This window comes from Salvelinus namaycush, chromosome 33 (genome assembly GCF_016432855.1).
Source record: "Salvelinus namaycush isolate Seneca chromosome 33, SaNama_1.0, whole genome shotgun sequence".
In the NCBI taxonomy this organism is placed as follows: Eukaryota; Metazoa; Chordata; class Actinopteri; order Salmoniformes; family Salmonidae; genus Salvelinus; species Salvelinus namaycush.
In genome coordinates this window covers 25,572,823-25,583,230 of record NC_052339.1, presented here as the reverse complement: position 1 = coordinate 25,583,230, position 10,408 = coordinate 25,572,823, and the positions used below count along the sequence as shown (strand labels likewise).

General features: G+C 42.1%; 1 protein-coding gene across 2 annotated transcripts; it reads left to right on the top strand.

Annotated features, from left to right (window-relative positions):
- The first annotated feature begins 1,716 nt into the window (after positions 1–1,716).
- On the top strand, positions 1,717–9,629 carry LOC120027838 (serine/threonine-protein kinase RIO3-like). Of its 2 annotated transcripts, none has more exons than XR_005473347.1 (13): positions 1,717–2,058; positions 2,578–2,696; positions 3,232–3,374; positions 3,629–3,736; positions 3,935–4,044; positions 4,258–4,401; positions 4,574–4,701; positions 4,993–5,175; positions 5,328–5,487; positions 5,674–5,754; positions 5,917–6,006; positions 6,455–6,582; positions 8,924–9,038. XR_005473347.1 is itself a non-coding variant. In XM_038972897.1 (13 exons), exons 1-13 carry the CDS (start codon positions 2,023–2,025, stop codon positions 9,035–9,037), a joined length of 1,524 nt encoding a protein of 507 aa, XP_038828825.1. In that variant the 5' UTR covers positions 1,717–2,022; the 3' UTR covers positions 9,038–9,629. The 2 variants fall into 2 exon arrangements, 1 of the variants encoding a protein (XP_038828825.1); XM_038972897.1 differs by having other exon boundaries at positions 6,475–6,582; positions 8,924–9,629.
- Positions 9,630–10,408: the final 779 nt, after the last annotated feature.

Here is a 10,408-nt window from a genome sequence, read left to right as displayed (position 1 = left end):
AGAGGGCACGACAAAGCCTATTCCCCTTCAGGAAACTAAAAAGATTTGGCATGGGTCCTGAGATCCTCAAAAGGTTCTACAGCTGCAACATCGAGAGCATCCTGACTGGTTGCATCACTGCCTGGTATGGCAATTGCACGGCCTCCGACCGCAAGGCACTACAGAGGGTAGTTCGTACGGCCCAGTACATCACTGGGGCAAAGCTGCCTGCCATCCAAGACCTCTACACCAGGCAGTGTCAGAGGAAGGCCCTAAAAATTGTCAAAGACCCCAGCCACCCCAGTCACAGACTGTTCTCTCTACTACCGCATGGCAAGTGGTACCGGAGTGCCAGGTCTAGGACAAAAAGGCTTCTCAACAGTTTTTACCCCCAAGCCATAAGACTCCTGAACAGGTAATCAAATGGCTTCTCGGACTATTTGCATTGTGTGTGCCCCCCCCCCCCCCCCCCCCCACCCCTCTTTTACGCTGCTGCTACTCTTTGTTTATCTTATATGCATAGTCACTTAAACTATACATTCATGTACATACTACCTAAATTGGCCCGACCAACCAGTGGTCCCGCACATTAGCTAACCGGGCTATCTGCATTGTGTCCCACCACCCACCAACCCCTCTTTTTACGCTTCTGCTACTCTCTGTTCATCATATATGCATAGTCACTTTAACGATACCTACATGTACATACTACCTCAATAAGCCTGACTAACAGGTGTCTGTATATAGCCTTGCTACTCTTTTTTCAAATGTCTTTTTACTGTTGTTTTATTTCTTTACTTACCTACACACACACAAATACCTTTTTTCCCCGCACCATTGGTTAGAGCCTGTAAGTAAGCATTTCACTGTAAGGTCAACTACACCTGTTGTATTCGGAGCACGTGACAAATACACTTTGATTTGATTTGGTCCCAGTCTGCCCCTGCACGCACACACTTTGAACAATTACATGTATTCTGAATGAAACTTATTGAATGCCAATATTGTGTAGTATACCTTGATTAATGGTGACCTGTATAGGTGTCTGGCCTACTAATTTACTTCAGAGATAACGTGTTTGCTTTTTAGGATGATATTGTTAAAAATGCTTGTGAAAGAATAACATACATTTTAAAAACAAAATTGCAAGACTGGAGGCATTTTTTTTATACTTAAAGGAGGCGAGTTTTGTTCAGGAGCAGGGTAAGAGCCATATACCGTATATGGTAGGAGCAGGTAAACACATTGAACTGTAGATGACAGCAATGCGCCTGGTTTAACCTGCTGGTTTCCTTTTTTCCCCGAAGAAGGATCGAAACGTCATTTCCTTATTCAGGATGAAGAACCAGAGATAATTTTGAGGAGATGAGAAATTCTATTGAAATCGATTAACCGCGCGGTGCATTCTGGGCGATACCGCTCCTTCACGGAGTAAATGGGACTTAATTGGGCGCTAGTTCAAAAAAGCATGAATTAGCATGAATTGCGTGAGCAACAGGTACAAGATTACAAATATTTTTTCGAGATATGAGATAATTAACTTGTTCTCTATAATATCGTGTAGCTTTGAAATTACGTTATTTTGAAGAAAATAAGCAAGTTTCTCGACTCAAACTCTTGACTTTTAGAAGGGATTTTTTGACGAATAGTGTAGCAAATGCGTGACGCAGTAGAACAACCTGAACGCGATTGGTCAACAGTCTGCTGGGCGGAGCGTTATACGTTGCTCTATTCATTCCCGGCTGAGTTTCTTCTCTCCTCCTTTTCTAATATCTCTGGAACAACGCAAAGCAGAATTTGCTCCACAGCTCTCGTAAAATCCTTGTCATTTAGCAAGAAATCTGTTCATTGGTGACATTAACTTTTATTTGGCTTAAGATAACACATCTTAACGGTTTCATTATCGTGTCTAATTCAGGAAACGAAAAAAGGAGACTGTTTGTCGTCGTAAACGTGTTGCTAGCTAAGATTATTGCTCGTCAAGTCCGACATCAGACTGTCTGAATTACTGCTGCTGTCAAAGACAAACTCTGGGCTGCTGTCATGGATCAAATAGGGATCACTGCAGAAGGACCAAAGGTGAGTTGGTTTGCTAATTTAGCTAATCAGTCCGACATTCTTGACATGTAATATGGCCCTGGTCGTGGCGAAAACCGAGCCTTAAAAGGCTCGTCTTGGGGAGGACAGATTAACGTGACCTAAATTAGTTTTAAATAACGTTACAGACATACATTAATCGATCTACTGTAGCGCTAATTCACATTTGTATCCATCAACAGCCAACTCTGGCTAACTGTTAGTCGCTATCAACAGGCTGACGTGCTTCAAACGTTGGCTAATTCTGAATAAGTAACTAACGTATTAGCTAGCAAGCTATATTAATGTTAGACAAGTCGCGGCATGTCCCTGGCCTGGCTTTTTTGATTGACAGGATGGCTAACGTGTGTATAGTTAGCTTAGAATGTCAACTAATTGGTTAACTACTGCTTTATTCAAATAGTTATTCAAGCACATAACGAGTACATCGATATGTTAGCAAAGGGAAGCATCATGTTGGACTGTATTTCTGTTTGCTAATTTGAATGTATGGTCCTTCAGAGTCCATGGGGCGCCACCACTACCAAGGTGGTGTCACCCTGCTCCCTCGCTGACGTCATGAGCGAGCAGCTGGCCAAGCAACTGGACGAGGAAAGCAGTGCTTTCCCCGATTCCCCAGAGTAAGTGCCATAATAATAATACCATCAATATCCCTATCCCTTACACCACCGGTCTGTGTTGTCGATTCACTTTAACCAATCTGTAAATAGCACACCCAACGACCTCATCCCCATATTATTACTTACCCTCTCTACTTGCACATCTATCACTCCAGTGTTAATGCTAAATTGTAATTATTTCGCCTCTGGCCTATTTATTGCCTACCTCCCTACTCTTCTACATTTGCCCACACTGTACATAGATTTTTCAATTGTGTTATTGACTGTATGTTTGTTTAACTGTTGTTTTTGTCTCACTGCTTTGCTTTATCTTGGCCAGGTCGCAGTTGTAAATGAGAACTTGTTCTCAACTGACCTACCAGGTTAAATAAAGGTGAAATAAAATAAAAACTTGAAAGGGCATGTTCACCCTCTTGTCTAGCGTAGGCACTGGTGTAGGCACTTCAGTGTCAATTGAAACTAGCACCACACTCACATTAGGTTATTGTGGGGGTGTAGGACGACATGTTCATGTCCAATATCCTATGTGTTCTAGTGCCAATGCTGCTCTGGATGCCGGTGAGGAGCCAGAAACGGACTGTGATCTGATGCTGGCTCAGATGCTGCAGATGCAGTTTGACAAGGAGTTTGACACCCAGCTGCGCACGGAAGAAAAAAAATTAAATGGGGATAGCAAACGTAAGCCTATGAACAAGTCTGGTATTGGAACAATACAAGGGTTGTTTTCATTAGATACTGAACGTTATTATAACAGACTGAAACGGGGAGAGAACACCTGGACCGCTCATTTTAGTTTTCCGTATCAAAACATTTTCAAGTGTTTTGTACCCTAGTAAACATGACCAGGTTTCTAGAATGTGTAATAATAAAAAAGAATGAACTGTAGTGGAATTATGAAGAATTTGAGAGATAATTGGTCTTTACTGTTGCAGTGTCCATCTCCTTTGAGAACTATCGCATGGTGCACCCTTACGAGGACAGCGACAGCTCCGAGGATGAAGTTGATTGGCAAGACACTCGCCACGACCCCTACAAAGCCGGTAACGTCCATCCCTTTATAAATTTACCCCTATATCAGTATTGATGCTAGGCCCAATACATCTACTTTATACTTGTAACAGGTCAACATCTTGCTGCATAAAATATTGGTTGCTGTTGATTGGTGGTTGTTTTATGTTAAAGCAATAGTCAAACTTACTACATCAACCTTTTTTTTCTTTTTTCTAAATGTGTTCCAGATAAGCCCACGACAACTCCAAGAAAAGGCTTTACTGGGAAAGGCAAGAACATCACTACTAAGCACGATGAGGTTGTGTGTGGCAGGAAGAATACTGCACGCATGGACAATGTAAGAGCGATAACATGTTCACCTTTTGCCTTGGTTCAGCGTTATTCTATAGATAGACACATGGGGGAAATTGTATGAGTAGTAATTAGCATCATTAGTATTTGTCTCCATTTAGCTTTGAAATGTGTGGCTTAATTTGTGTACACACTAATGTGAACATATCCCAAACTGTCAGCCTTTTTGTAAATCTCCCTCTCTGTCTTGTCCTCCCAGTTTGCCCCAGAGATCAATGTGGGAGATGGGCTTGGCATGGACCTGAAGCTCTCTAACCAGGTGTACAACTCCCTGAAGCAACACTGCTACTCTGAGCAGCGTCGCAGTGCCCGACTGCATGACAAAAAGGAGCACTCCACTGCTGTGAGTCTATGCAAAAGGAGGAATTGACAATACAAAAAATAACTTGAAAATGACAACAAAATGGCCTCATGCCATGTTCAGATCTGTATAGTATTTTAATATATTTTAATTCCATCATGATTACCCACTTCTGCTTTCTTTTCTGTCCTTTTCTCCCTTTTTTCATTCACAGGAACAAGCAGTGGACCCAAGGACCCGTCTGCTCATGTACAAAATGGTGAACGCAGGCGTTCTGGAGAACATCAACGGCTGCATCAGCACTGGAAAGGAGTCTGTGGTGTTCCACGCAGATGGGGGAAGGTGAGGGTGACATCATGACAAGTTGTGTCGCAAGAACCCACACCTTGAATTGACTGACCCAAGGCGATTATCACCTGGCCTGATGAGTCAGATCAGGAACTTTCATTGCCTGAAGTTATGTCATGACATTTACATTGTCATGATTGACAGAGACACTATAGCACTAGATTGATTTGCCATAGTTGTAGTATTTGTTTAAAAGTTTGTGTAGAACTGCCCCCCTAAATGTCTCTGTTAATTAAGTTGTAGTTGGTTTCTAAGGTTTTCCAATACTGTTGTTTTTTCCCCCAGCATGGAGGAGAAGGCTGTCCCAGATGAGTGTGTACTCAAGGTCTTCAAGACCACACTCAATGAGTTCAAGAACCGCGACAAGTACATCAAGGATGACTACCGCTTCAAGGAACGCTTCAGCAAGCTGAATCCCCGCAAGATCATCCACCTCTGGGCTGAGAAAGAGATGCACAACCTGGCTCGGTGGGTGGTGGTGACGTCACTTAAATGGACCAACACCAATTCACCTCATTTATCTAAAAACTCAGTTCAAATAACTTTTTATTTTATTTTTTATATCAGATTCCAATGCTCCAACTGTGTTACGGCTCACTCTCTCTTCCCCACTCCATCAGTATGAAAAAGGCTGACATCCCATGCCCCGAGGTGGTGGTTCTGAAGAAGCACATCCTGGTGATGTCGTTCATTGGCAAGGACCATGTGCCGGCTCCCAAACTTAAAGAAGCCATGTTGGGCTCTGAGGACATGAACAGGGCCTACTACCAAGTGCTTCATGTGAGTGCAGCTGCTGTGCCGCCATGCACTAATGTAGACGTTACTTACTTATGTTGTGTATTTACGTACGTCATAGTAATATCTGGTTGTGTGTACTAGTTTCAAAGAGATGAGTATCCTCAGAACACGCCCTGACTGAGAAGTATAATTCTGGATTATGACCCCTGGGTGTGTCTGTCTTTGTAGATGATGCAGCAGTTGTATCAGGAGTGTAACCTCGTTCACGCCGACCTGAGCGAATACAACATGCTGTGGCATCAGGGGAAGGTAGGCTATTTATCATGTTTGTCTAACCTTTATTTATCCAGGTGGGTCAATCTACACCTTATTTTTATACCTGATTCCTCATGGTTAATTTTAACTGGAAATTCTGGCATGAGATTTTACCTTCATTCAGCATGAGTGATTTAATCATCTTGTTTTATGTAGGTTTGGTTGATTGATGTAAGTCAGTCCATTGAGCCCAATCACCCTCACGGCCTTGAGTTCCTGTTCAGGGACTGCAGGAACGTGGCTACGGTAAGTTGGCTCACAGTGATGCAAGTACTGTAGGTTTAAATTGCCTGTTACTTACAGCTCATAGTAAATACTGACTAAAGTCCTGATTTGCACAACAAGCTCTGTCTCACTGCAGAATTCATGTGCTTCCACGTTCTCCAAATGTCAAATTTCAAAGTGTTTTCGTTGCTCCTGCTGCTGTCTCGTTTCCATTTCTTCAAACGTTAAGGCTTGAGTTTAGTCAATCATTCTGAATGGTTAAGGGTTGAGTTTAGTCAATCATTCTGAATGGTTAAGGGAAGGGTTCAGGTACATTTGAATGGATGTGGTCCTGTATATTTAGCTGCCACACCTCAAAACATACGATAAGTGTTGGAAACTGAGCGACAGTCAAAACAAAATATGTCCACTATTCTTACATCCGGTTTTGTATCAGTGACACGCTGGTGGTTTTAATAACAAGATATAGTTTTTATCTCATCTCTGCAGTTCTTCCAGAAGGGCGGGGTGTCGGAAGCCATGAACGTGTACGAGCTCTTCAATGTTGTGTCTGGGCTGCAGCTCAGCGGTGACAGCGAGGCTGACTTCCTTGCCCAGGTCAGAAAACATTGAGGCCCCTATGAGGGTATTATTTCTCTGTTGAAGATTCATGTAGTTGCGTTGAATTTACAGAACTAACTTTTACAGGCAGTTTAAAGTGGGCTCTTGTCTTATCTAGAGTCCCACACACAGCAAAATCTATCATGCACTGAAGTGTCCTTTTGGGGTGGGAAATGTTTATACTACACTGAACAAAAATATAAACACAACATGCAACAATTTCAAAGATTTGACTTACAGTGCATATAATGAAAACAGTCCATTGAAATAAATTCATTAGAACCCGATATATGGATTTCACATGACTGGGAATACAGATATGCATCTGTTGGTCACAGATACTTTTTATTTTTAAAAGGTAGGAGAAGATCAGAAAACCAGTCAGTATCTGGTGTGACCACTATTTGCCTTATGCTGCACGACATCTCATACGCATAGAGTTAATCAGGCTGTTGATTGTGGAATGTTGACCCACTCTTCTTCAATGGCTGTGCAAAGTTGCTGGATATTGGAGGGAACTGGAACATGCTGTTGTACATGTCGATCCAGAGCATCCCAAACATGCTCAGTGGGTAACATGTCTGGTGAGTATACAGGCCATGGAAGAACTGGGACATTTTCAGCTTCCAGGAATTGTGTACAGATCCTTGCGATATGTGGCCCTGCATTATGCTGAAACATGAGGTGATGGCGATGGATGAATGGCACGACAATGGGCCTCAGGATCTCATCACGGTATCTTTGAGCATTAAAATTGCCATCGATAAAATGCAATTGTTTGTCTGTAGCTTATGCCTGCCCATACCATAACCCCACCGCCACCATGGGGCACTCTGTTCACACCGTTGACATCAGCAAACCACTTGCCCACATGATGCCAAACACTCTCTCTGCCATCTGTCCGGTACAGTTGAAATTGTGATTCATCTGTGAAGAGCACACCTCCAGCGTGCCAGTGGCCATCGAAGGTGAGCATTTGCCCACTGAAGTCGGTTATGACGTTGAACTGCAGTCAGGTCAAGACCCTGGCGAGGATGACGATCACCAGATTAGCTACCCTGAAGTGGTTTCTAACAGTTTGTGCAGAAATTCTTCAGTTGTGCAAACCCACAGTTTCATCAGCTGTCTGGGTGGCTGGTCTCAGATGGTCCCGCATAAGAAGCCGGATGTGGAGGTCCTGGGCTGGCATGGTTACAGGGGGTCTGCGGTTGTGAGGCCGGTTGGACGCACTGCCAAATTCTTTAAAACAACGTTGGAGGCGGCTTATGGTAGAGAAATTAACATTAACTTCTGGCATCAGCTCTGGTGGACATTCCTGCAGTCAGCATGTGTTAAAGGAATTTAATTCCTATGTTTATCAACCAATTAAATTAAAACACTGCCCATACATAAGAATTTGTAAGATAATTATCAGCATTAAATGGACAGAAACCAGTCTTAAAATCAATCAATCAATAGCGTTTGTTCTCGAGAGTACTGATCATAATACATTTTACATCAGGTTATATAATAAAGATGTCATAGGTTTTAATGTCCATCCTCTCGGATACAATGGCAGTATAGTTAGAGTTCTCATTACTGTCTGCCACCTGTTAAACTATCTGCAACCAACCCACGGTCTTTCCCCTCCCTGGGTAGATGCATCATTCAAGCCTGTCTGAAGATAAGCCCATTCTAACAAGGAACACATAACATTCAACATTACGATTATAATAAGATTCATTCTCACAGTAACATAGTAGTATTCTGCTTAGTTAAAATTCTAAGTCAAATGTATACATATTTTAGTCATTAAACACAAAAATCCCGTAACAGCATGCCAATTGCACGGCCCCTCAATTTGAGACATCTGTGGCATTGTGTTGTGACACATCTGCACATTTTAGTGGCCATTTATTGTCCCCAGCACAAGGTGCACCTGTGTAATGATCATGCTGTTTAATCAGCTTCTTGATATGCCACACCTGTCAGGTGGATGGATTATCTTAGCAAATGAGAAATGCATACTAACAGGGATGTGCACAATTTGTTAGAAAGTAACTTTTTGTGCGTATTGAACATTTCTGGGATATTTTATTTCAGCTCATGAAACATGGGGCCAACACTTTACATGTTGCGCTTATTTTTGTTCAATGTACAATTTGACCCTATTCCATCAAATCAAATTGTATAGATATAGTGCTTTTTGTCAAAGTGCTTACCAGAAACCGGGGATTATAGTATTTACTTTCATACAGTTTGTAGACTACCTGTATGCACATAATTAAGTTGATGGGTTACTTTCCTCTACGTCTTTGTGATTTTTGTATTAACACTGTCCTCACTTGTCGTTTTATAGATCGAGGCACTGGAGAAGATGAATGAAGACCACGTGCAGAGAAGGGGCAAGAGAACCTACTCCTCCAGCACCAGCGACGGGGGGCCTCCACTATTACACCACGAGGATGATTAACGATGAGATGTTAGACACCATGATTAGCTCCATGGATCCTGTTCAGTTGATTCTGTTTGAGAGAATGGGCGAGTAAACCCCCCCAAAGGTCTTTCATCACAATGAGGGACACAAGGTCGAAAGGTCACTGCATCCCAAGATGCTGCACTGGGGGCAGTGGGCTGAAAAGCCTCCCATACACCTCCATGAAATGTCAACATCTCATTCCATTACTACGATTGTAGATGGAATGGATGGGGACGTCTAAGGGGGGACATGACGGATGCATCTATATGCGTACACAATTATTGCTTTTTAAAAAATTAGATGGTATTCAGCATTCATGACATTAATTTATCTTTACAGGTGAACTGAGCTCGAATGAAAAGAGCTTTGCGTTATATGAATGGAACAAATTGCAATCCAACATTTGGTGAAGAGCCCTAGTACGTGTCAATTAATATATTAATCATGAAAGGTGCAGTCATGAATGAAGACACAATGAATTGTTTGTCATTGGTTCCGAGATGCATTGAGGTCCATTGATTGTACAAGGGAACTGTGTTTTCTGTGATCTTCAATATAATGGTGGAAATAAATGGCATAAATTTTAGTTATGCTTTGTCAATAATTTTACTTTGCTCTGGACAAATCGAGCAGCAGCAGCTTGACAGGAGACACCAAACTGCTCTTAAACTAAGAGTTATAAAACCATACATACAACAAGCAATCTATATGTAACTATAACATGTCAATATTACTCAGTCAGCCAGTCCAACTTGTATAAAAGCCTGCAGAAACCACCTATATCTTATTTGAGTGTTTGATTTCAGTTTGACAATCGACTTTTATTTTGAATGTAGCGTTTAGCCGCATTCATGTCATGTTGGAAACTCGGAAATGTCTGACTTGCTAACCTAGGCGGAAGAGTCGGATCCGGAGTTTCCCACCAGGGAGGTACCAGAATCAACAAATAGGAAGCTTTACGCAAATTACATTTTTAACTCGGAGGTCCCTAGTTTTCGACATGACATGAACGCAGCAATACCACAGACTGCGTTACCAAAGACTTTTATAACTAAACCAAGAGACCACAGTGTCGTTTCCTATGGGAACAAATGTGTCATTTTGGACAGAACAAGAAGGAGGCATCTGTATATTTCCGTTAGGGAACGCCTACTTTGTGAAGTGCGCGTGTGCAATAACTCAATTCGCCTTTGCACTCCTAAATAACGCGATATAAAAAGTGTTTTGGCAAAGGGTAAAGTCTACAAAACTTATTCCACTCAGTTCATAACATATTTTCGTTTTAGAAAACGAAAACTGTATTGAGATCAAATGTTTTGTCGATGAGAAAATGTCGGCCAAAATCCATCTTCTCCCGCTGCCGGC

Excerpts from the sequence above, each read along its gene's own strand:
- LOC120027838 (XM_038972897.1), top strand. The coding sequence starts at position 2,023 with ATGGATCAAATAGGGATCACTGCAGAAGGACCAAAG. Across the intron at positions 3,737-3,934 it reads CCACGACCCCTACAAAGCCG|ATAAGCCCACGACAACTCCA; the intron begins GTAACGTCCATC and ends AATGTGTTCCAG. Across the intron at positions 6,583-8,923 it reads AGGCTGACTTCCTTGCCCAG|ATCGAGGCACTGGAGAAGAT; the intron begins GTCAGAAAACAT and ends GTCGTTTTATAG.